Source organism: Rutilus rutilus (genome assembly GCF_951802725.1).
Source record: "Rutilus rutilus genome assembly, chromosome: 20".
NCBI classification, from domain to species: Eukaryota; Metazoa; Chordata; class Actinopteri; order Cypriniformes; family Leuciscidae; genus Rutilus; species Rutilus rutilus.
Genome location: NC_140225.1, coordinates 18,958,578 through 18,984,374, shown reverse-complemented (window position 1 = coordinate 18,984,374; position 25,797 = coordinate 18,958,578). Strand labels below are relative to the sequence as shown.

At 37.8% G+C, this 25,797-nt stretch overlaps 4 protein-coding genes across 5 annotated transcripts in view; 2 read left to right on the top strand and 2 right to left on the bottom strand.

Moving 5' to 3' along the window:
• Positions 1 to 5,993, bottom strand: part of macrod2 (mono-ADP ribosylhydrolase 2) — a 578,061-nt gene extending 572,068 nt beyond the window's left edge. The window contains exons 1-2 of one of the 2 annotated variants that reach the window (XM_084391152.1): positions 5,751 to 5,993; positions 3,632 to 3,736 (exon numbers count right to left, since the gene is read on the bottom strand). In XM_084391152.1, the coding sequence (XP_084247278.1) occupies positions 3,632 to 3,736; positions 5,751 to 5,787 (142 nt within the window). In that variant the 5' untranslated portion in view covers positions 5,788 to 5,993. The remainder of the gene's footprint in view (positions 1 to 3,631; positions 3,737 to 5,750) is intronic. The other variant, XM_084391151.1, reaches the window with a different exon arrangement.
• Positions 5,994 to 7,403: 1,410 nt separating this feature from the next.
• mad2l1bp (MAD2L1 binding protein) lies at positions 7,404 to 10,070 on the top strand. Its single transcript, XM_084391550.1, has 3 exons — positions 7,404 to 7,832; positions 8,381 to 8,652; positions 8,736 to 10,070. Exons 1-3 carry the CDS (start codon positions 7,478 to 7,480, stop codon positions 9,264 to 9,266), a joined length of 1,158 nt encoding a protein of 385 aa, XP_084247676.1. The 5' UTR covers positions 7,404 to 7,477; the 3' UTR covers positions 9,267 to 10,070.
• Positions 9,877 to 15,163, bottom strand: ephx5 (epoxide hydrolase 5). The gene is made up of 9 exons (XM_084391549.1): positions 14,929 to 15,163; positions 13,577 to 13,787; positions 13,175 to 13,355; positions 12,785 to 12,994; positions 11,873 to 12,002; positions 11,509 to 11,723; positions 11,289 to 11,397; positions 10,584 to 10,709; positions 9,877 to 10,403 (listed from the first exon to the last, which is right to left on the bottom strand). Exons 1-9 carry the CDS (start codon positions 14,970 to 14,972, stop codon positions 10,193 to 10,195), a joined length of 1,437 nt encoding a protein of 478 aa, XP_084247675.1. The 5' UTR covers positions 14,973 to 15,163; the 3' UTR covers positions 9,877 to 10,192.
• Positions 15,164 to 18,357: 3,194 nt separating this feature from the next.
• On the top strand, positions 18,358 to 21,214 carry LOC311280221 (cystatin-like). Its single transcript, XM_084392192.1, has 3 exons — positions 18,358 to 18,719; positions 20,141 to 20,248; positions 20,337 to 21,214. Exons 1-3 carry the CDS (start codon positions 18,516 to 18,518, stop codon positions 20,412 to 20,414), a joined length of 390 nt encoding a protein of 129 aa, XP_084248318.1. The 5' UTR covers positions 18,358 to 18,515; the 3' UTR covers positions 20,415 to 21,214.
• Positions 21,215 to 25,797: the final 4,583 nt, after the last annotated feature.

Below are 25,797 nucleotides of genomic sequence, written 5' to 3'. Positions count from 1 at the left end.
TTGGAGGATTTGAACTTGAAAAACGGTGTGTGATGTCTTTCCTCGATTAAAACAACATTCCTTCTTATGTTCATTTATGTTTATTTGATGCTATAAATTAACTAGAAGGAAGAGATGATTGGTTCACAGGCAGCTTTAACTGAGGCTCTACAGCAGGGATAGGCAACTCCAGTCCTGGAGGGCCACTGTCCTGCAGAGTTTAGCTCCAACCCTAATTAAACACATCTGAACAAGGCAATCAGTGTTTTCAGGATTACTAGATAGATACAGGCAGGTGATAGATACAGATCCTCTCTGCTCCACAATGTATTTTTCACTGCGTGAGAACATGGTGTGACGTGAGATCGCCATGGCTTGTCGGACATAGCAACAGTAACTAAAGGGGGCGGGTCTTTGCGAACGGTCAATTCTAGAACATTATGTGAGAAAACAAAAAACACTACATTTCAAGAATGAATACATTCAAGTCTTTTATAAATGTGTGTTAAAGTAATAAAAATACTGTGTTTGCGCTGCGCTTTGTCTGACTTTTTGTATGAAACCGGTTTCTCACTGTGCCTCAGCAAAAACATGCAATTCATGCTCTCCTGTATTTTTTTTTTGCATTCAAACAAGCAAGATGAATAACACAGAAAATAAAATACAGAGAAAATGTCTTACATTTCTTTCTTGTTCACCCAAAAATACAAAAGCTGTCTTCATTTACAAACCCATGTGACTGAAACCCAAATCTGTTTTCCGTGATCTTTTTTTATGCAATTTTAAAAAAATGGACTGACACCTTCAGGCTTCAAAAAAAACACATAGCACTATTAAAGGCTACTGCACTATTTTTCAAGTCTTCTGAAGGCAATAGTAGTCTTGTGTGTGAAACAAAAATGTAAGTCACCATTCACTGAAACTCTTGCTGAATTTGTGAGAGAAGTAGAATATCAGATTTGTGAACAAATCACTTTTGAGACTGGTGAATCTGTTGGTTCACAAAACTAGTTAGGTTTAGAAATGAGGGTAAGTAAATGACAATGTTTTTTTTCAATCCCTTTAAAACTATCCCTGATCTTCTGGGGCCAGTTGCATAAACACAGCCATTATGTTAAAGGGACAGTTTACCCTAAAATGAAAATTAAGTCGGAGTGAACTCTAAAGCCCAACACCCAAGGTTAAGAATTTCATTAATTAATACATTATATTTCAGTTTGTTTTTCACCAAACCCTATCGTATACCACCAGAAGACTTGGAATATACGGCATGGGATCATTTTGTGATACTTTTGCGTCTTTTTTCAAAAGTTTGATGCTGGTCGCTATTCACTGCCATTATATGGACGAGCGCAAGCGGCTGACATTTCTTTACAAATTCTCCTTTTTGTGGTGCATAAAAGAAAGGGCATACGGCATTAGAACACCAGGGTGAGTAAATGATGACTTAATTTTCATTTTAGGGTGGACTATCCCTTTAAGACTGAGTCTTTTGTAGACCAATCTATGTTTTTAACAGAACTCTGGTCTTAAAACAGGAAACAATAGCTTCAGATGTTAGATATTCTAAGATTTCTGTATGTGGCATAACAGCATTTAAGCTACATTGAAAAACTTTAACACGATCATGTCTTTCTGGTCTGTTTATATGCATAAGTTTGGGGAACCTTCGAATAAATCTACAAAAAAAAAAAAAGCTTAGGTCAGGGTAGCTCAACTATCTTAGCACTAGCAATCCTGCACAAACATAGGCTATGAAAGTGAAGGCGGCTGACACCTTTTCAACATTTTGGCAGGTTCATCCATTAATAAGCCATGATATCTGAGCTGTCAGGGTCACACTGATCCATGTGTCCTTTTCTTTTTAAAAGGGCAGCAAGTCACTTGCATGCATGCAGAGTGACTATGATGTCGGCTGGCAAAGAAGGACATGAAACAACCAGTACCTTCTTCCAGAATAACTTTCATATACTTCAATACTATAAAAGAGCTCTAAAGCTATTCACCAAGAAATACACTATCATTCAAAATATTTATTTTAATGTTTTTGAAACAAGTCCCTTATGTTCACCAATAAGGCTGCACATAGTTGCTCAAAAACACAACAAAAATATTAATATTGTGAAATAATATAATTTAAAATAACTTTTTTCTACTTTAATATATTTTAATATCAAATTAATTCCTGTGATGTCAAAGCTGAATTTTCAGCATCATTACTCCAGTCTTTAGTGTCACATGATCCTTCAGAAATCATTCTAATATGCTGATTTGCTGCTCAAGAAACACTTCTTATTTTTTTATCAATATTGAAAAGAGCTGCTTAATATTTTTGTGGAAACTGTGATACATTTTTCAGAATCCTCTGATTAAAGTCCCCGTGAACCGGAAGTTGCAAACATCTTTTCTCCAGTGTTGTGACGTATTTCCAAGTGACACAGAATATTGAACAGAGGGCAGGGTTTTACTTTAGCGCTCCTCCTCTCCATCTCTGCTCATAGCAGGCTGATGGTTTGAGGGGAGTGTTTTAAGCGTTTTCAACTGACGTCATAAGAGAAGGAACGCCATTCCAGACCGAAAGTAACTTTTCAGATTCTGATTAAAGATTACCACGGCAAACAATTTATTTCGGTGTATTAACTTGCACGGATTAATTTTTCATCACAAGACTAGTAATAGGCCTATGTCACACTTCCTGCTTCCGGAACGCGGAGTAGGGATTCAGAACTTCCGGTCAACAGTATTTCTCCATAAGGATTTAGATTATCAGCCATAATGTCTAAACCATCCGAGGTAGACTGACCACGAGCTATGAGGTTGTGAAACGAATGTTTTTGCTCCTGTAGAAGCTATAAGTTCGTATGAAATCAACCCTGTTTTAAGAAAAACATGTTTTATCCGCGATCTTATGAAAAAAAACTACACTACCCACAATCCTAAGCGTAGCAGCAACGTCTGCTGATTGGTCCAACTCCCTGTTACCATAGAAACGTTTACCTTACTGACGAACAGCCCGCCGCTGTTGTTGTAGTGTACCGGGTTGCTCTGCGTCAGGACGTAGACAGCCATTCCTCAGCTTTCACGCTTTTCCACTTGAAAGTTTTCATTTACCATCCGAACCACATCGTCATATGTGACTTCAGGCAGGTTGCGGAGATATTTGGTCCAGCGGTATCTATCGGACTCCGCCATTGTAAAAAGCTAACCGGAAGAGCCGTATCCCTACTAAAAGACGTACTTCCGGTCTTCAATTTTTTCGTGACATAGGCCTATATGCGCTAACAAAGTAAATCGGGTACATTTTTATTTCATGTCGACTTCAATAGAAAGTTCAAAAGAACAGCATTTATTTGATATATATCTCATTTGTAACATTATAACATCTTTGCTGTCACTTTTGATCAGTTTAATGGATCCTTGCTGAGTATAAGCATTAGTCTTAAAAAAAAAACGTAAAATAAACACTTAACTGATCCTAAACATTAACGGTATACAATTCACTAATGTAAAAGCTTGTGGGCTACTTGATGGTAAAGTGTGTAATCTACTAGCATCAAACAGAATTGCAAATCATTTTTAAACAGCTTTTCAAAGCACTCCCCCGGTCTGCTATTGGTCGAAAAACAGAAGTCAGAAAGGCTTTGGTATTTACCTGTATTATTGTCATGATTTGCCCAGGTGGGTATCTTGTCCAACGTCACATAGTTTCCCCGATAATCTTTGCGCCTATCCTCTAGTCCAAGACTGAGTAAGCGCTCTGTGGAACAGAAGAAACAATACAGTCATAATATACAGACAAGAGCATGTCTTGTGAAGCAAAGCTAATCAGTTTGAATCAGAGGGGTTCATAAAGGAACATCTGCGACTAGCTCAGTGCATCGTGTCAGAGTGGTAGGCTACTCTTTGGTGTGGTAATTGTGGCAACCATGTAAGTATGTGTGAGAAAGCAAAGACAGGCTAATGAGGGTACACTGCTCAGCATACAGCTGCAGGCCTGACATGCAACCAGACCGTGTGTGATCAGTTCTATCTAGCATTCATGGACAACATGATTCAAACATTTCCAAATATGTATGTGCCTTTCATTGTAATAAAGGCATGTTTCATTAACTAGTTAGCACTAGACTAAAGCTTACACAGTTGGTTCCAATGATTTCAGTTTCACTTTTGTTTCTCCAGTTAATGCGACCTTTCCTTGTACAAAATAACACATTTTTTGTTAAGGGTTTTTCATAGAATGTATAGTAAAAAAAAAAAAAAAAAAAAAAAAAGGTTTGCAGCGGCAAATTTACTTCCCATAATTCTGTATTTCATATAAATTAAAATAAAATAGTTTTTATTGTAATGGCTTTACTATTTATTATGTGGTGAGAATAAGAAGTTAGCATGTACATAAAATGTAACAAGCTCTAAAAAACCCTCCCAAAATAAATATGTCTCTCTTTCAAGACAAAATGAAACTTTAACTTGGTATTCCTGTTATAAACCAGCTCCAAAGTGCCCCTGCCGACACTACTGATTTTTCATGCTCACTGCCCCTTACATCTGCCTTTTCAACCATCTTTATTCATTAATTTTTTCTGTTTTTATCCTTCTGCACTCCCTATTGCTACACGAATGAAGATCACTTTCACAAGGGCTCCTTTATGAGCACAATGTGTATTCACGATTTTTTTATTTCAAATCAAATCACGAAAAAAATATATTATAAAGGTCCGTTCACTGCAATACACTAAGCCACAAGTCAACAGCTCTCATCATATATAATTTATCATATTATTATGCATTTGATTTACGATAACAGACCATTAATGTGTGTAAAGTAATGCCATTGTCAACCTAATGTTTTACACTCCTTCATAGGATCTTCATAGGACATGCCAAAAACACTGTTGTCGTGAACATCAGGTCACATGGTTGATTTGTATGTCAATATAGGAGTGCTTATGCACTTAAAATAAATGCATCTAATGATGTCATTATTTAATAATAATGATAAAGTGTCTCCGACGTAACACAAAATCATTAAGGTTCTCACATCAAATCAAGCTAAAAATATGATTACCAAAACGGCATAGAACAGTACAGAACAGTAGAGAACCTGTAAGTATAGTTCAGCTCCAATACTGGTTGAACATAACTGAACCAACTAATGTTGGGAAAGTATACAAAAAAAAAAAATGAAGGTGAATAGCCTAAACTACTAATGAAGGTGAACATCCAGGACCAGGACTGAGCCACTGCAAAGTGCATGATATTCATCTCACTGAACTTTTAATCCATTAACAGCCCTTCTAATTTGTAATTTTGCTTGTGCATTTATACAAACTGATTTACAGTAAACAGGGATTTACCCGTTACTGGTTCACACCACACAGAGTCAGTCATATGGTACAAAGGTTCATGGAAATATTTTATCATACGGTGTTTCACTGGCTGCACCAAACAAACGCACGTGTCAGCTCATTTTAAAATGACTAAACACTACTTAATACATTTTATTTGCATTTAAACATAATTTAACGCTGGACATATCAGGGGCCTTGATCACAGCATCATGTACTGATGCTCCACCTGCACCTGAAGGTGTGCGTCTGTCCCCATGCTGTTGATTCAAGAGGCAGAGCATCTATAAGAAGACATTTCTCCCGCCACGTACGTGACGTTACCGCATGTTCAACCCGGTGAATGTCAAACCCCAGACTGACACTACCGTTATGAATCCTGTCTTTAAACGGAAGAGACACGACCAGAGTCCAAAAGAGCCTTACCTTTCTCCGCTCTCCACTCCTTTTTCTTTTTGCTCATGGTGCCGTGGTGTGAGGGCTTCTGGTAAATGGTTTTTGAGTTAAACAACCCCAGGCTCACAGTGATGTGCGCGCTGAAACTCAAGAGAAAGTGAAAGAGCTCCGGTAGCGTGACTCCTCACCTGAGAAACTGTCAAATTGTAGTTGGTGGGGAGACTGTGTGCGGTGACGCAACCTATCTTAACGCTACCCGTGGAGGCTGCGTGCAAAAGGGCGCTCGGTGATTGGTCGATTCGTACGCGGAAGTGGTGTTGTGATTGGATTGTTTCATGCGGCAGTCAGATAAAATGCGCATACGCTTGACGTGCGCTAGGTTGCGCGTCAAAGCGTTGTAGGGCTGGTAGGGTAGCAACCGTGGGGAGCGAGTAAAATAGCTTTAAAAGATTGGAGCGCCGTGCGTGGTCGTAATGCGGGGATGTAGCACATATTTAATACAGTTGTATAGTGATGTGCAACTTTATTGACTGACTTTTTCCCCAGATTTGACATAAAATATTCTATCTATCATCCATCCATCCATGCAAAGTGACATAAATTGCAATGGAAAACGTGCTAGCGGGATACTGTTGTTATGGTTACCTCTGGCGAACGCAATTTCTGTTTAGCGACTGGTACACTCTCTAACTAAGTTGCAATACTTTTATAATTATAACTTTTGAAATCCATGCTAACATACTTTGTAACATTTGTACTGAGGTTCACTTGTTCTTGCTTCCACTGCACAAGATGAAACATTATTTTGGATCTTAATTAGATTCCCTTAAATATTTATTAATGGAAATGATGGATCAAATGCTATTGGTGATTTACTGGTTGTGAAAGTGAAATTCTGTAGCAACCGGTTTGTGGTATTTGTACAATGCCTTTAACCCACATCCATACAATGAGACACATTGATCTGTTCTCATAAGGAGGATAACTTCGGCTATATAATTATTATTGTGGAAACATTCAGAATCTGTTGCTTTGAGGAATTAATTAACGATGTGCACACTTGGAAATGAGTTCCTAAAATGTGTGCTGCATATGTCTCTTGTTGGAAGAAAATGTGTAAAAAAAAAAAAAAAAAAGTAATCTTATTTCGTAGTTCTTAGCATTATTACCCTATTCCAAAAATACACACACACACACAAAAAAACATATTTTCTGTAAATATTTAATTGATAAAAGGGTTTATTCGACTAGACATTAGGCACTTAAACCAGTAAAGTCTATAAAGTCCCGAATGTAATGCATGAAGTCTCTAAAGCAGTCTCTCCGTGCCTGGCATAGTGTACAGAATGTTTCTAGATGCACAAAGACCTCCACTGCTGTCAAATAACCATCAATCCTGCAATAACATAGCATTTAATGAAGAATGGCCAAGAACCATTAATGGTGCTGACCTTTTTTTAGTCCATGGTCCTGACGGTGAAAATGTCAACCTGCAGAGGGCGTCAATTAACCGCTTCTTTGAAACCTGAAGAGAAGGGGGAAAAAAGGACCTCAAAAGGAACAAAAAGAAAATAAATAAATCTAATTTTGCTCTGCCACGAACATTTTAACCGAACACTTTTTTAAATATAAAAACGTGAAATAAAAATTGTAATAAAAAGGAATGAGACTCTTATTACATTTCTCGTGATTTCCGGTTCCTGTGTTTCCCATGATGCCGTACCCGGTGGGTAAATTCAAAGTTTCAAACATTAAAAATGGAAGAGGGATCGAGGAGGAGAGAGGTTGAATGTGCAAACATGACTGTCACCAAACACAGCAGCACCAACGAAAATTCTACCAACAGCTACAGTGACAAACTTATTCACACCAATCAGTGCACATCTAACGAAGAACAAACAAAGGTTTCATCTGACGGAGAAACGGAAAGGAACATTTTGTGCCGTGTCGATGATCCTGAATCCTCCCCTCATTTTCAGGTGGAAAATTTGTGCCTGCTGGACAACGTTGGTAAGATTGAGAGAGACAGGGTTTGTGTGGAGCCCTTTAAACCATCCGAGGACAAAGAAAACAGAAATATCTCCACATATAGAGGTGACGATCATGAAGTAGGTAAGTGGTGATAAACGGTTCCATTTCCTGTCTATGCTTCACATAACTAACTGTGATAGAAAATCAAACACCAGTCAGTTAAATATCAGTAAATATGAGGCAGTTATTATAAATAATAAGATGATTACAAATGATAAGTCAAAAAATCACACACTCACTCATATATATGTGTGTGTGTGTGTGTATATATATGTATGTGTATATGTGTGTAGGTATATACAGACATACATGTGTGTGTGTGTGTGTGTGTATGTCTTTATATGTGTTTGCTTATGTATTATTACTTTGCAAATATCATGAATCAGGGTTATGTCATATGACCTAAACACAATGTATACAATTGTGATCATTAAAATATGTTATATTATGTTTATATTTATTTATTTATTTATTAGATCTGGACAAAAATAAAATGAGTGTCACATCATTGACCCTTATATCTGTCTATTCTAATCTTCGCCTCAGACTAAACTAATCAAATCTCTGACGTTTTTATTCTGCTCATTTTCATTTCAGTTAATAATGCCATGTAAATGTCTTATTTCAAGGTTGCCAGCAGACCAATGCTTTGGCCAGTTCTTCTGGCAGTCAGGGGGAATCTAGTGAAATATCTGCACACCATGTTGACAATGAGGAAATATTAAGGAGAGCGAGAGAGGAAGGACGAGTGAATGTCGTCTTCCCCGGGCACATCACCCAGGACGGTTGCTGTAGATTAGTTTGCGAGCTTCTGAAGTGTGTCCTTTACCAGCGGCAACAGATGCCAATGACATATGACCAAATGGTGTTCCTGCAGAAACAGCAGCATAATACCACTCAGGTATTACAGAAGGCCTCATATGTGTTTGATTCATTGAATTGTAGTTTGTATCTGATATGATAACACTGCTTTCTTTTTCACAGACGGAGGACACAGTGAACCGACGGTCTGCAAAGACTTCAGGGGGCTTGGACTGGCGTCGATGCCAGCGGACGTTGCAGGAGTTGGATGAGGTGCTGGCTCACCTTGAGGCCCTATTCTCTCTTAGCCATGTTCCCTGTGTGCTTTTTCTGCTGGGTGGGTCTACCATCCTTCCCACCGAGCTGTACGAGGTCAACATGGAAGCATTGGCTGTTGAGGCCGGCGAAAGCAGCTTAAGGACCTCAAGCTGTCTAAGACAGCTTTTCCGGACGCTATTTGTGGCTGACCTGTTGTCGGATGCCAAGTCTGTGCGTCTCATGACCACCACAGTAATGGCTCTGGGGCACCGGGATTGTGGCGTGACTGGGTTTAAACCCAAAGTGGATTTTAAATTTCCCACAAAAGTGAAAAGGCAAGTCATCTCTATAGCCAGTGATTTGTCACTTACCGGGGAACTACAAAAAAGAAAGAGAGACCTGGAGGACTATATATGGTTTCAGGCCTCTGTCACTGTGAAAGGATTCTGTAAATGATGAGGGAATAAAGAGTAACAGATTTCAGGGAATGTTGGAATACAATTCACTCCATTCTCAGGGATCACTGGATGACTAGGCAAAAAGTATATGGGCTATTGTTTTTTTTTTTTTAATATGATTTATTCAGGAATTCTGTGTGAACTTTGTTTTATAACTGCAGATTATTTATGCCATGTTTACATTATCATCAGCTAATCCATCTATGTTTTACATTATACAGTGGTGGTTTTCTGTTGTTTTATAATCTGAGCTGCTACTCACTTTAAGACCATTTGTATCATTTTTTAAGTCACAATGAATTAAAACCATCTGCTAGTAGCTTTTGTAAACTGATGAATGTACACCATTTTAATTCACTTAAAAATTATGTGTTTGGGGCTCTTCAAATCTGTCATTATATATTTTAATGAAAATAATGCAATTTAACAGTTCATTTTCCATTTGGTGCTATATCTTTGTACTGTCTGCTTTTATTTGCATTTTTCCATTCACTTAAAAAAGAACATTCAATCTTAAGGTCAGAGTTCATTAAACTGATTGAAATGACACAGTAATGGTGTATATTGTAATGTTCTATGAAACTAAGTTTCTCTTTAGCAAGCAGAGGTGAGCTTTTGAAACTTTGCAGACTTTAATAGCACAAAGTAAAAAAACAAAACAAGTACATCTATGGAGTTTTATGCACAAAACAAATACAAAATTATATTGTACAGAACATCATTATATAACTTTATTTGGTTCACTGAAAAACCTTGGATTTCCAACGATCAGTGCTGCATTTCCCAAAAGCATAGTAAGCCTAAGTTGATGGTAGAGACCATTGGTGGCAATTGTTCTACTATCAACTTGAGCATACAATGCTTTTTGGAAACGCAGCCCAGAGCAGTGCATTTTTTTCTTCTTAAGATACTGGAATAAAGCTGTTATTTGTGGACTTTGCTCTCCACTTTCTCCACAAACTGAATGATGTCATTAGCCAGAAGCTGGGGTTCTTCGAAGGCAGCGAAGTGTCCCCCTCGGCTCATGTAGGTGAAAGAACGCACATCTGCAAACCGTGAGCTGGCCCAGGCTCTAGGACAGTGGAGTAACTCATCAGGAAAGGCAGCCAGGCCAGTGGGCACAAACACACTAGTCCTTTCAAGGAAAGGGAGAAAACCATTTAGCTATACAAATCTTTTTTGGATAGGCTGCAAAGAATTATATTTTTTATATGTCATTTATTATATGTTGAAAAATCAATGTTAAAGGTACATTTTGACCATCCTTTTATGATGAGTATTCACTTAGGATCACTACAAATTTTTCTGAACTTACACTCTGTCCACCCTCGTCTTCAAGTCTTTCTTCAGGTTCTCTTTGTAGAAACGCATTGAGGGAATGATGGAACATGTGGTCCAATAGATCATGACATTTGTAAGGAGATCGTCTAGACTGAACTTCCTACAATAGAACAAAAATTACTTAATTCAAATCAAACTAAACCCTTTTTTATTTTTATTTTTTATTCATCCGAGTTCAAAAATGAATGGATATATTAAATTGATTAAAAAAATTACTATTATTGATATTACATTTATATTACTATAATTTATTAAAATTATTAGACATGTTACAAAAACAGTTGTATTTCAAATAAATGCTTTTCTTTTGAACTTTTTATTAATCAAATAATCCTACAAAAAAAATGTTTCAAAAATATACAGTACAACAGTACAACCATTATTAATGTTTACAATAAGAAAAAAAAAGATCTTGAGCACCAAATCAGCATATTCGAATGATATCTTAAAAATCACGTGACACTTATGCTGAAAATTCTGGTTTGCCATCACAGGAATAAATTACATTAAAAAATATATTTAAATAGAAAACAGTTATTTTAAATTATGATATTTCATAATATTATTATTTTCTACTGTACTTTTGATCAAATAAATGCAGCCTTTGTAAGCATAAAAGACTGTTTATTTATATCTGTGCAAAAATAATTGCACCTGTATGTGATTTAACTCTCTTTACCTCTCCAAACCTCCATCCTCCAAGTCTCTGTTTCCCAAGTCTGTCCAGGAGGAGAATTTCTCCAAGATATATGCAGCCAATCCGACTGGAGAGTCATTCAGTCCACATCCTGCAGGAATGACAAAATGCACAAAAAATATTTTTAGATAAGAAGTTCTCAATTAAGTGTTAATTTGACATGACCCAAAGCATAGTATAATATGTGCCAAGCATTACCTACCTGCTGTGTCCGGTTTACTGGCTTGAATGTGTAAATAGCCAGTTTCTCTCAGTATATCATATATATTCTTCTCCATGTAAGGATAGAGTCGTCTGACATCTTCCTTTGTAAAGCCCACCAGGAATGGCAGGTAGCGACCAATGACTAAGGAGAGGAGCTGTCCAAGGCTGTCTGTCCTGGCAATGATCATGTTCAAGTGTAGACCACGAACGCACCTTATTTTAAAGAGAGCAATAGGCAACGTTTTAATTGACAATAAACACTACTATAAAATGTATTGCTCTGTATTAATTAAACATTGACAGAGAATTCATGTCATAAAAAAGGGAAGTGATTTGTATAGTAAAGGGTGTGAAACTCCTACTCTGGCTTCATCTGGGCCATGTTGCTGGTAATGAAAGCTCCCCAGTCTCCTCCCTGCACATAAAACTCAGTGAACCCCAGTCTTTCCATCAGCTTATGGAAGATGCGGGCAGCCTCCATAGTGTTAAAACCTTCACATGAAATAATAGAAAGAATAGCAGGTCTATTCTCCATTTTCCATCTATTTACAGATGTTAAGATTGTATATTATCTGTCATCATGCCATTTGTTTGTCTGTAACAAAATATTCAGGTCAGAGTGTAACAGTCTGGTTCTGGAAGTAAAAACTCCATAGGGAAATTGATTTTGAACAATAATTGATAAACCTTTAAAGACAGACCTACTGTGAGCTACGAGGTTGTTAATTCATGGTATTTGCTTCTGCTGAAGCCGTAAGCAAGCATTATTTCAGCTTTTTTTGTTTTTATTATTGTGTTTACCAGCAGAATTCCTGATGAAAAACTACATTACCCATGATGCTGTACAGAAAATTACACCAATCTTAAGAGTAAAAAAAAGCAACACATGCAAAAAAAAGTTCTAAAAATACTTAAATGCTTGTAGATATATGCATATTTTGCAATAAACTTATTGTTGTTTATAAACATTATATATCTATATTGTATTTCTTTCCTACTGAAGCCGTTAAGTACACAGTCTTGTGCCTTTATCTTTTTGTAAGTTTTTCAAAAATTCTAATCAAAGTTTGTAGTGTTGTGATACACCTTGTAACTGATTGGCTTGGTTCATGGCTTATAACTTTTTAACGAAGACTATTTTAAAAATGAATGGAAAAAATACTTCCGGAACCAGCTCTGCTGAAAAGGGGGGCAGGCACTGTTGTACTCTATTGTCTAGTAGAATTAGTTCTTGCTACCCGTTGCTATATCTTGTTGCATGTTGGTAGACTTACCTTTTTTATGTGGCGCTTCAGAGTAGCCGTAGCCTGGAATGGAGGGACAGATGACCTCAAAGACCACATTTGAATCCGTCTCAGTGAGCAAGGGCAGAATCCCATAAAACTCGTAAAAGGTACCAGGCCAGCCGTGAACCATCATGAGAGGGAGAACTGTCTGTCCAGACTTCTGAACAGGCTTCACATGAACGAAATGCACATCTATACCTGAAAAGCAGTACAGAATTTCACTAAAATGTTCCAAAAAAAAGCTTGAAATACACCTAAACACATTTTGTGAATGCATGATGTGGGACTTAAAAGATAATGTGAAAATTGCATACTTTGTTACAACAGGTTCTTATCTAGTCAGGTAAATTATATCCTTTAAAAGTGTTATGTTCTTACCCTCAATTTTGGTTTTGAAGTGAGGATACTGGTTAATCACCTTCACCTGCTTCTCCCAGTCAAACTCCTGTCTCCAATAAGAGACCACCCGTTTAAGGTAAGACGAGTTAAATCCATAATGAAAGCAGGAATCCTCCAGTGGATCCGTGAAGCGTGTTTGATCAATGCGTCTGTGCAGATCCTGAAGAAAACAGTGCAGTTAATGATGACATAAATATATTGTGGTTGAGTAAATGTATGCTTAGCACATGTTTGAAAGCGGAGAAGAATGATCTTGTGGGGATTTATGTGAAAAACCTATTATTTGATTCTTGAACTGTTGATCCACATGCAATTCTTCACCCAAAATATGCTGCCTTGCATTACACAACATTATTACTGTTCAGGTGGTTGTGTGCCCACCTCTATCTCTTCCACCGAGGTCTTCACTACAAATCTGTGAATGGTTTTGTCCTCGGTTAAAGGCTTCTCCCCAGCTCCCCACCAGCCATCTCCCATTGGTATCGTTTTGGGGCTTTGCTTCCATGCCAAGTAGCACAAAAGAGCTCCAACTCCAGCAGAAGAGAGTGCTAATAGCTGTAGTTTAGACCGATCAAGGTTGCCAAGGGTCTCTCTAAAAGTGAAGGAAGTTAGTTGACTAAGAATGTTGAAAAAATAACCAAAGATTTAGGGCTGGAATACACTACATGATTTACCAGTCTGAACAGATTTTAAAACACTGGGGCCTGGTTTCGCATACAGGGCTTAGATTAAGCCAGGATTGGGCCTTAGTTCAATTTGGACATTCAAGTAGCTTTTATAATGCCTTAGAAAAGACATTACTGGTGTGCATCTTGAGACAAAACAATAGCACTGACATATTTTAAGATATGATTCAGAAACATCATTGCTAGAAAACATGAAAAATCAAAACGTGTTCTAAAATCGACTCAACATAGATAGAAATAAATCGGAGTCAGTGTCCATCATACACTTCACTATTTAAATCTGTCAACTCTGCCCAAAATCTGCAGACCAGTTCGTACTTTCAGCACCTAGCGCTGACTCGCCTAGACTGCAAAAATCAGGTAGCGTATTCCAGCCTTTATTTGATCACTGTAGTTTACTTTATGAGTAAGCAAATAAGCATTGCAGGAGGGTAGATTTATGTTTTTTTTTTTTACTACAAATAGACTGACACTGGGAAAAAACTGATTGTGATTTGGCCACATCCACCCTCTTCCCACCATGCACTGGGGCAGTAATACTTAATATGGTGGCATTGTTTGACAATTGCTATTATTGATTTTGTCACATTTAGTAAGGTGTTGACAGGATGAGTTTGCTCCTCTATTAAAACAGCATTTTAAGGCATTTCATAAGTGTTTATAGTCTTGAGTACTCGCTCTTCATGACATGAGGCACTTTGAATGATATGCAAATTAATTAATTAATTTGCAATGCATTGAAACAATTACGTTTTTAAGTCATGGAAATGTGAAATCACAAATATTACTTAAAACAATTAAGTGAATGAAATGCAACTCAAAATAGCCATGCAAAGATTTGTTTTTACATACAACAATGAAAACTCAGCTGAATGATTAAATGGAAGAATGTGGTGGAGTTGCATGAATCTGGTGAAGTCTATGAAATGACCTCGAAATGACTAGGCAAGTTGCACATCGACGGAAATGGTTTAACCGCACCTAAAACACGAGACTGCGTTAGCATGTCTGAACTCTAAACATTCCGTGTTCCACAGGTTTACTCACTTGATGCATTCAACTGTCTGCATAATGGAGTCCTCAAAACCCATCGTACGTTAGGTAGCCGTGTATTTTCCAGACAAGCTGTATACTTGACAAATAATCGTGCTTATGTAACGTTCAAAGTGCAAAGACGTTGAAGGAGCAAAGGAGGCGGAGGGTTTTTTTTACCCCAAAAGACCCCACAGTTCAAGTACACACTCTGCTGAAACAAAAAGGGGGCGTTTCCAGATTTAGGGGTGTTTTCAAACTGAGAGGGAAGGCTAAAGGGCCATTTATTATTTTTTTCTTTCTTGTTTTCTCGTGATCGCAACTAAGATATATATGCATGCATGTAATAATATTTAAACATAAAACTTTTTTTTTTTCGAGTGCCTGCGTAGACGTAGGCTATGGAAACATTTTACTCATGTAATTCACAGACTTTGAAGAGCATCAATTATTTAGACTTGTAGCTTATAGCTCGAGAAGGCAAAACATGGTTTATGAAATATTCTATCTTAAAGATCACTCAGTATTTTTTATTTAATTTTTTTATATACACTACAGTACAGTACAGGATCTTTCTTTTGACTGTTTTTTGTGTAATTTTGTCACAATATACACTCTTAAAAATAAAGGTTCTTTAATGGCATATATGGTTCCATGAAGCACCCTTAACATCCATGGAACCTTTCCATTATGTTCTTTGCACTAATAAAAAAAACTGTTCATCAAAAGGTTCTTTAAGGAATCCAGAATGGTTCTTCTATGGCACTGCTGCAAAAACTACCCTTTAGAACCTTTATTTTTAAGATTGTAGCTGGTAGCCTTTATTTTACATATAGGCTACATATTTTATTCGTCATTTATAATAGTAATAAACATTTAGTGGAGTTTGGTGCAAACTCCGCTCCTCGGCCGATTTCATTTGCCAACTCAATTACGTAGTTACCTGTCAAGAAAAGTTCAGACTTCAGAAAAGTCATGCCGGGTGATATGGAGATAGATATAGTATTACAGAGATATAGATATACTGTATATATAGATATAGATATAGATATAGATATAGATATTGATATAGATAGATAGATATAGTCCAGTATCATATTGGGTGAGGTGATAGCCTACTATATCACCTCAATCATAAGGTTGCAGCTAAGTTCTTTGTTCCAACCATATTCACAGTGTTTAAAAAAATGATGTCCAGACTCCAGGCTACTTATTCAGTAATGATAGAAAATCTGCGGAAGGAAACTGCAGGCACATTCACTCTTTCGTAGGCCTACTTTCTGCAAATAACAGTGATTATAATAGTTGTAGGAATCAACCATTAGGCTATCCCACACAATGCACTGATTAACTTCACTAACTTGACTTAAGAAGCTGAGACAAAATATTTAACTCATGTGACTTAAAAGCACAATATTCAATTAAAAAAATGACAGTACAAAGTTAGAGCAGCAGTTTTCTTCTTCTTTTAGAATACAAAAACTGTGGTTAAAAAAATCCCAGCCCACAGACTTACTGCAATAATAGTTATAGACTCACTGTGACTTTGCACAAGGTTAAACCCTGTTTACTCTACGAATTATACGAGTTACAGTGAATGAAACAACGGTCCAACTCTGACTTCTCTCAAATGGCAACATTGGCACCACTTTGACACTTTGATAAATTAAGGAACCTCTTAAACAAAAACAAAAAAAAGTGTTTATTTTTTACAGAGTATTTGTTCAACAAGGAGTTCTAGATTTTGTTTTATGGAACCAGAGACAGTCATTTTGTGTAATTTTGCACTGTAGGAAATTTCAGAAGCAAAGATCAGGGGCCGGTTGCACCAGCTGTACGTTAGTTACAACTTAGCCTATAGTTTTGACGTAAATGGGCACTAAGATACAACTTACGCACTACTAAATATTTTTGGGAACTATACGGTTATCCGGACCACACCTATTTGGGTAGGGTTAGGGTTAGGTTAACCGTAGGCTATAGTACATTTACGTGTGGTCACGTGTGGTGCGGATAACCGTATAGTAGCCTACCTATTTTTGCGTAGCATCATTAACCTTAGTTGAAGCGTAACTCGTGTATAAACTAAATATTTACGGAAGCCTCCGATCAAAAGTAGCGGTTGGACTAAAATAGTAGGACTTCAATTCTTTAGACATATGATAATGTTGACATTTAAACTCGCTTACATTTTAAAAGAGAGAACATTATGTGAATAAATTAGTTTGTTAGCGGCTCATCAACACGAACCCGTCCTACAGTGCGCCGCTGTGTGCATCTGTCCCATTGGTCCGTGTTGTGCATGTCACATAAAATCAGTCATAATCAATAAAAACACTTATGTTATTCATGATTAAGGGTTGTATTTAATAGAAACGTATTTTTACTGTTACTAGTTAAGTGAGACAAAAGAAGCTAGAATAAAGGATAAACTGAAATTCACAGCATATAAACAAATTCTGCTCCCGTATTTGAAGGCTGCTATTGGATCATCGAGGCTAAACGTCATATTATGCGACTACGCATTACAATACGGAGAGCTTACGACCTACTAGCTACTGGAACGGAATAAAATACAGAGTTAGTTACAAACTAGCTAGTATAGTTACTAAGCCTCTAGTGTGGACTTTACGTTCCAATTTAAGAAAGAACTTATGAACAGCTGGTGCAACCCTACCCAGGTGACTTGGTTGTATCTTCAGCAGGATTCTTTATTGAGAACATGTGCAGTTGGTAGCTGCAGTCGTAGTTTATACTGATTTAAGTGGGCGCTGAGATGGAACAAAGCACCTGGCTGATGACCTTAAACAAAGCATGCAAATGAAGTATCCAGGTATAGGAACCTGCCCATGACTCTAGAGTGTTACCATTAAATTAGCATAACTATTCAAAGAATGGGACAGGGGCTCCAAGAGCCATTAAAGACAAAAGATGAAAGTCTCAGTAATCTGACTTCTTTGATTTACAATAAAGAGAACAGGACCAGCAGGATCCTCTTGCTAAAATCTTAGCAGTCAGTTTGAATGTAGAGATAATTCAATTAGAGTTAATATTAATTATCTGAAAAAGTAGATATTCTTTATAAAAGTACAAGTTTATAAAGTTTTATTCAAATGTTTAAAAAAAAAAACATTTAAATGTAGCCTATACAACCAATAAAGCATCAAAACATTGTCAAACATCTCAGCTAGGTGGATCCCTGAATAAATAGCCAAAACAAATACACTAAGCTACTTAGAAACTGAAATTAAGTAGCCTAATGTTTTTATGATGAAATTATGAAATTATCTGCAAAACAATGTCAAATAATTGCAGATCAGTGTATAGAAGAAGATTAAAAAAAAAGGATTCCAATACAGTAGCCGCCTTGCGAGCGCTGTAATCCAATTAAAAGAGAGAGAAACAAATGTTTCTTTCAAACCCGTTGTCCCTACCTACAACTGCGATTGGTGGATGCGCGAGGCCCCGCCTTAATTAGTGAGTGAAATTTGTCTATATAATCTCAGACAGCATACATAGTTTCATCCAGTTTCGGTTTGACGAAATAAGGGAGAATCAAGACCTGATCAAAAACAGCCCGAGTCAATTAATACAGCTTAAACATGTATCTTAAAATGATTGTGGTGTTTCTGACGGTGATTTCGGCCGTGGCGAGCGCTGGGCTGCTTGGAGCGCCTGTGGAGGCAAACATGAACGACAAAGGAGTTCAGGAAGCGTTTCAGTTTGCAAAGGCCCAGTTCAACAATCATTGCTTTAACGATACGTTTGTGCTTCAGATTCTAGAAGTCGTCAAGGTTCAAACACAAGTAAGTAGTTTAAACGTTTGTTTTGTCACTTATACTCGGGAACGTCGCTAAATCGCACCGAGTGAGTGAGAAACGCAGGCCGCTGTCATGGTGGCACGTCCTGATTTTGCCGAGATGCGTTAACCATTAGAGCTGGGAAGAAAAAATCGATTCACCCAGCTGTCGCGTTTATTTATTTTTTACGATTTAAGCGTAATCTCATTTTACCATGCTTTTGATAGAAACTTGGCTCTTAAAATAACGCATTTATCGATTACATTGTGCGCCACTAGGTGGCGACAAGTAACTGAAGTGTATTTGTTATTGAATCATTTATGTAGTACTGTATGATACTTCTGAAATAAGTCAGAAAGATGTGATGAATTGTTTTTGTAAATATGACTCATCCTATGCGTCATGAACAGTCTGTATAAGTGTGTGATTTAACTTTTCCCCATGGTCTAGTGTTAAAAAAGAAAAATCACAATATTTTACAATATCGAATCGCAAAACTTCTAGAATCGCAATTCTTTAAAAACAAATCGCAATGCATATCGTGTAGGCACCCAAGTGTCGTGATAGTATCGAATTGGGAGATGGGTGTATTGTCCCAGCACTATTAACCATATCCCTACCCCTAAACCTAACACTACACATGTTATCGCTAAAATCAGAGGGGAAAGATAGGTGAATAAGAATTGTGTAGAAGCGCCTAACTCTGGTTGTAAGTCTTAACTTTAAATTAACTAAGCCTATCAGTCAAATCTGTTTGGTTGATTGGAATGTTATGTTCCTGGATCAACATCTTTGTTGATCCTTACACGTTACACTTGTTCTGGTTCTGCTTCATGGTGACGATGACTGTCAAACCTTTATTTCATTTGACATAAGTCTGTTTAGAGACAAATAACTAAACACATAAATGTATAACAAATAACTGTTTGGATATTTATTCATTTTAAAAATCCAGTAGCAACTAATTTATTTTTCAGCTTAAGTTATTCCATATGCCTATAGAATTTAATGGCAAACAATTGTTTGGAATAAGGTATTTATGTAGCATTTGCTAGGTTGATTTGTAGCAAAGAAGTTAACACTGGTATGAGGAAGTTCTAAGCATCTAACGAATAGTTGAATGCAAAGCAATATACAAAGAGACCTGTTGGCCCCAACTATTTATAAGCCACATAAGGGATTTTTTTTTTTTTTAAAGGTAAGACTGTAAAGGATTTGTCAGGTGTCATGTTTTAAACCGTATTTGAGTGTTTGAAGTATGACCAATATTTGTTGCAAATTGACAATTACCCAAAAAATTATTGCTTAATGTCCTCTTTGCTCGCATCATATGAATATTTTAAGCATCAGTTAATCTAGGTTGCTTTTGTGACACATTACATCAAGGTTTACCCAACAATGTCTGAACATGTTTTTGGTTTCTCTAGGTTGTCTCAGGCATGAAATACATCTTCACTGTGAAAGTGGCCAGAACATCTTGCAGGAAGGCTGGAGTTAAGACCCTGAGTGCCGTTCAGGACCCTGTTGCTGCAGACGTAAGACACACTGTCTCATTTACACTATTACAGTGACCTGTTTGCATTTCTCATTTTCCATATTAAAAGAGATTTACTTTCCTTCAAGGTCACTCCATGCGAAATAGCAGTCTGGAGCCAGCCATGGTTAAAATCAATTCAAGTAGTTGAAAACACCTGTGTGTAGAGCATGTTTCTAGTGCAGTTTGAGGCTTTTTAACAATCATGTAGCTTTAAAATGTACTTATTACAAATGATGGTAAACCAGATGTCTTTCCTATTGATAAAATAGGAATTTGATTTGTCATAACCTTTGTCAACAACAAATCGTTTTATAAGAATGCTTTACTAACACAATCTCATTAAAATCAATTTCTCTGAAAAAGTCTACAATTTGTAAATGTCTCAAACCACATTTTCTGATGTTTGTGCATCCTTTACTTATTAAAACATGGTTGAATGAGATGTCTGTGCACCTTTTTTGGTTAAATACATTTTGGGGAGTCATACTGATTTGGAGGATGGAGAATCTTGTATATTTTGTGAATGTATACATAAACAAAGAAAACAGCCCAACCAAACTATGTGATAACAGTTATAGGAGTGTAAGTACCAGAACTGATATGTGATTTAAATTTAATGTTTACAGTTTTATAAATGCCTCAATCTTGCATTCACACCTTTCCTCTGAATATGAAATAAACCTCTTCAGAATTAATGCATTGATACAAGCATTTTGATAAAAGGGTTGGAAACTATTCTTTTGCAACAACTGCAAATCAACTTTAAACCTAGTACTCTGCTATGAAGCAAATCTATTACCTTTGAAAATGTTTCACCAGTAATAAATCTTAAATTGATAAAATATTGAAATGGGAATTTTTGTATATTTATGATGTAAGTTGCTGTTTTGCATTACTTCTGTATGTTACTATTTGTGTCTTTTAAAATGCATTGATCTTGCCATGTGTCACAACTGGGTTGTATATACACATGAAGTTGAATCTCTAATGTCTTTAATATCTAATCCACAAGGCAAACAGATGAAGACGGGTAAATCGCAACAACATGAGACTGGGTAACTGACTAGTGAAACAAGGGAACTTGTATACAGGGAACAAACAAAGGTAACTTGTTAGGCAACAGCTGAACAGAATGACTAATCAAATGAGTGTAACGACTGAGACAAATCAGACACATATTTGTTATAGTTAAAAATAAAATTGAAAACTTACTCTGGGATCTGTGCTCCCAACAAGGGCAAGAAGGTCTTAGTTACCATGACCACGATCAGATAAGTTAGTTTTGTGGCTGTTGTGAACAGGACCCCTGCCATTAGAACTTACAGACATTAACACAGACTTCCCTGCATTGATTTTTTTATGAACTGATAAAATGAGCATGCATCCCAGAACATTTTGTGAATGATTTACTGTCTTGTGTAATGTCTTTTAATACTATTATTTTGTTGGTGCTGTGTATTTTACAATAGAATCAATGGTCACCTATACCATGTTTGGTCTCTATAAATTGGTACTTTAAAGATTGAAATGATTGTGTACATGATATGTCGAGAGCTGTGCAGAGCACGCTTAAAACAAAGGTTCATAAATCAACCACAGAGGAATTTTCCCGCTTGGAAATTCCACCCTTCTCATTGGTCAAGCAAACCCAGAGAGGTGGGGCCTTTCTCAGGCTTTATTTGAGACAAATTCACAGTGACTCTCTCTTCTCTTCTGGCTCTCTGCTGCTGCTTCTTCGGATTGATGTCTGTGGGGATCCCCCACCCGCCGGCTATGCTTTCACTCTCCCAAAGAAGTCAGACTGTATTTTCTTCAATCCAACTCAGAAGGCCCCAAAGCAGCAGGCCTCGACTCACAACCAGCCATGTGCTCATTCAGGTGAGAGAGGACTCTCTCAACCACAACAGAATCAAGGACAACCTCAGGAGTTTGGCACAACGTATTCTTTCAATGCAGAAGAAGTCCATCGCAACTCCCACCATTTGCTCTGCGTGCCCTCTCCGGCCCAGGGCCGGAAGGTCACAATCTGCATGTGCTCAGCCATGTGCTCATGGAGAGAGAGAAAACCTTCAACCAGACCAGAGTCAAACAAACCACTCATGTTCATCATATCTTCTTCATCCAACAGAGAAGAAATCGATTGCAACTTCAAAGTTTGACAATCACCGAACCATCAACATCCTTTTCCAACAACTTCAAGAATTGTGTCCACTGCACAGACCATGCAAGTATCAATTTAATGAGGTGCTCTGAAAATTAAAAGCTGATGGTTCTTTTCATAGTTAATTGGATCTTTTCCATAGTTCCATTTCCTGCTTCCGGTTCCATTCTGTCACTCACCATTTTTCCTATGCATGTATGTATGTATGTTTGTTTAGTTTAGTTATGTTTGTGATTTAGTTAATAAAACTTGTGCACAATATGTATTTGGTTCTGATTCTCTGCTTGCAACAAAGTTTACTTTACGATTTAGATTTTGACTACAAGCTCTTAGTACTGTACAGTAAGAAAATACATTTCCCTTCCCCGGAATTGAATATTTCTTAGAATTAATAAACAATTAATGAGTGTTCACAAGACGAACAGGTGGGTTGATTGTAATATTAATATTACTACATTAAGTTAATTATATTAAATGATCCAAATATTCATAATCAATTATAACCAGTTATTATTGATTATTAATATTTCATAGAGCTAATTCATTACATGAGTGATCATAGTAACTAATAATGAACTCAGGCAGGAAGGAAAACAGAAATGACAGAACTCAAAACTGAACATAACTGAAATTACGGCACATCCTGGAAAGGTGACCATGTGCTGACAGTTCAAATGAGGAAGGAGTCTCTGGAGGAGGACGCAGAGTAGTCTGAGTACAGGAGAGCTGGAAAGATGAAAGAAGGAGAGACCAAGAGTGTCTGTCGATGACAGTGGGAGGACTCAGGTGGGGACCCAGAGTCCAGCCTGAATGAAGACGCAGCCGATGGTTGTGGAGGCACAGATAGAGAGTAAATGGGACCTAGCGAGACCGGCAGAGCCATAGCGACAGCCCCCTGAGGTGGAACCAAAGCGACTGAGGGCTGAGGTGGAGCCGGAGGCAGGGCAGAGCCAGACTGAGCCGTAGGGTTGTAGAGATGGAGCGCAGCGGATGGCTTGCAAGTCCGTGGCACAGGCGAAGCGACATCCGACCAAGGTGGAGCCAGAGGAATGAGGGAGCCGTAAGGCCGAAGGTCTCTGGTGGAGGGGGCAACGAGCTGAGGTGGAGTGATGGGATTAGCGGCTAGAGGCGGAGCCAGGGGGAGCTGGATAACGGAAGGCCCGAGGTGGATCCACGTCACAGAGGAGGAGCCAAGGGGCTGATGGACGACAGCGAAGAGATGGCGGGAGAGGGAGGCTGGGCGGAGACACTGAATACTTTGTGCTGAACGGGACCAGCAGGGGTGCAAGGCTGGGTTGGATCAGCGGGGGTAGAGGCTCATCCTCTCCAAACACCAGCAAACTGTCTACAGAGTTCAGCAGCGACTCACTCTCTGTGGCGGGTGTAAGGGAACTAGGATCAATATAACTCAAAGGGTGATTGAATTACAATGAATTAGAACCTAATTAATATGCAAATGATTCAGAATTAATATTTAACACTTTATCAACTATTCGTCCACCGATATATTGAGATTGGGGTATTTTATCATTTCTGGACATAACATTATCCCGTGGCCTACTGTAATAATATCATAAAATTATGATCACTGATTATGAGCAAGGTAACAAGATCTACAGTTTAAGGCAGTAACTTGTAAGCACACAGCACAAGACACTTGTATGTAAAATCAACCAAGACTTTATTGAACTACTCTAATACACACAAACTAATCTAACGAAAACACACAAACATTCATTCAAAAAATGACAGAGAAAAGTGATGTTATTAACGGAGTGTGAATGAGTCCCAAATGTCTAGCATTAGACACTATTTCTTGACTGCAACCTGATAGAATCAATCTACTAGCACTTTAACCATAGTTCGTTTGCTTAATAAGATTTGCACCAGTTCAGCAAGAATTAGGAGATTGTGTAGGCCTACTTGCGTTTGGATGCTACTGTGAGCGCGTGCATTCCCTTCCGTGACGAAGTTGCTGAAGGTAATCTCTTCGGCGCTGATTGGCTGGCAGTCGGTCGATGATGCATTCTGAGGGACAGCAAGATATATGTGAGGTAAATACTGGTGAGCGATTCAGCTTATTGGAAGCAATTTTGAGATCGTTGTTTGTTAGAAACCACATAGCCATGTCTCCTGTAGCCATCTCGGCACCATGAATGCGTTTTATGACTTGCTAATGGTTCGATGTGGAATCTCTCTGAACTGTGGGATGCAGTGTTGTGTTCATTAAATGGCCTGTTCACGGATAATCCTACACACGAGAGTGGGTGAGGCTCCTCTCCATACCCGGCTCGTACTTCACAATAACTCCTTCAGATGTGCGATGTTGCCGGCTCACACACCTGGTCAGGCTCGTGCTCGGGACAATGATTGGTTCAATTGATCTTTGGTTTCGAGTTCGCTCGGGTACTCAACCCTTCCTCCACCTTAGCTTTGTTTTCTCTAGACGTTTTGGTAGCACATTTTGAGAGAAATGCACCCGGCTTGGTAATGCATAACGGGGCTCGATCAAACTAAGTAAATACTTGAACCCCTCGTTTTCAACAACCGAAAAGGGGCGCATACAGTATGCTAATGCGGTGGTGAGGCGTTCAAGTAACATTTAAGGGTGGCGCTGCCAATAAAGCACCTAAAAGCTGTCACAAAGAACCAGCAAAAGTAATGATTATGAATATGTCAAATATAGCAAGGAGACATTTTAATTGTTTATTAATAAGTGTTTTCTGTGTCAGTGTACCAATGCAAAGATGAAGTTGACGATGCTGACTCGCGATCTTCGCAGTAGTGAACGCGCCAGCGAGAAATGCATTTCATACGGATTACATAAGCAGAGACCAGTCTGTTTTCTTTCGTTTTGAATTGTTCTGTTTAAAAGCTTTCTATAGATATATTTCTCAGGTCTGTGAGGCAAGCTACCTTAGTTTCGGTTCATTTATGAGACGAGCTCCAGTTCACGCGCCGGCGCCTCCGTGTCGTGATTATCTATTGTCTGCTATATTTACTTAATATTTATTAAATCCAGGCAATTGGTTGATGAAACATTGATTAAAATTAAGATACAATTAATACAAAACGAAATTCAATTTAAAGAAAGGCTTTGTGCTTTCTGTTTGAGGTCTCTGTGAAAGTTTTGAAGCAGTCTTTTAGTGCCACTTTCAGTTATAAATTTTTCTCATAAATGCGAACACGAAAAATAAAATGAATATTTTATGTTCTGTGGAGAGCCAACCCTTCTTCATCCGGTGGGTAGTATTACTTTTGGTTTGCACAGTATAATTCACAGAATTACGGAAAAAAAAATTGCCACCTAAAAGTTAAAGATTTTTTGTGTCACGTCCATGTGTATTTCCCTCATATTAAATCTAAAACGCATGTGTAGACTGATA

Coding starts and splice junctions, on each gene's coding strand:
- mad2l1bp (XM_084391550.1), top strand. CDS start 7,478: ATGGAAGAGGGATCGAGGAGGAGAGAGGTTGAATGTGCAAACATGACT. Junction 7,833..8,380: donor AGGTGACGATCATGAAGTAG/GTAAGTGGTGAT, acceptor TCTTATTTCAAG/GTTGCCAGCAGACCAATGCT. Junction 8,653..8,735: donor AGCAGCATAATACCACTCAG/GTATTACAGAAG, acceptor TCTTTTTCACAG/ACGGAGGACACAGTGAACCG.
- ephx5 (XM_084391549.1), bottom strand. CDS start 14,972: ATGGGTTTTGAGGACTCCATTATGCAGACAGTTGAATGCATCAA. Junction 11,724..11,872: donor ATGGCCCAGATGAAGCCAGA/GTAGGAGTTTCA, acceptor CTTTAAAATAAG/GTGCGTTCGTGGTCTACACT. Junction 11,398..11,508: donor CAGTAAACCGGACACAGCAG/GTAGGTAATGCT, acceptor TCATTCCTGCAG/GATGTGGACTGAATGACTCT.
- LOC311280221 (XM_084392192.1), top strand. CDS start 18,516: ATGTATCTTAAAATGATTGTGGTGTTTCTGACGGTGATTTCGGCCGTG. Junction 18,720..20,140: donor TCGTCAAGGTTCAAACACAA/GTAAGTAGTTTA, acceptor TGGTTTCTCTAG/GTTGTCTCAGGCATGAAATA. Junction 20,249..20,336: donor AGGACCCTGTTGCTGCAGAC/GTAAGACACACT, acceptor CTTTCCTTCAAG/GTCACTCCATGCGAAATAGC.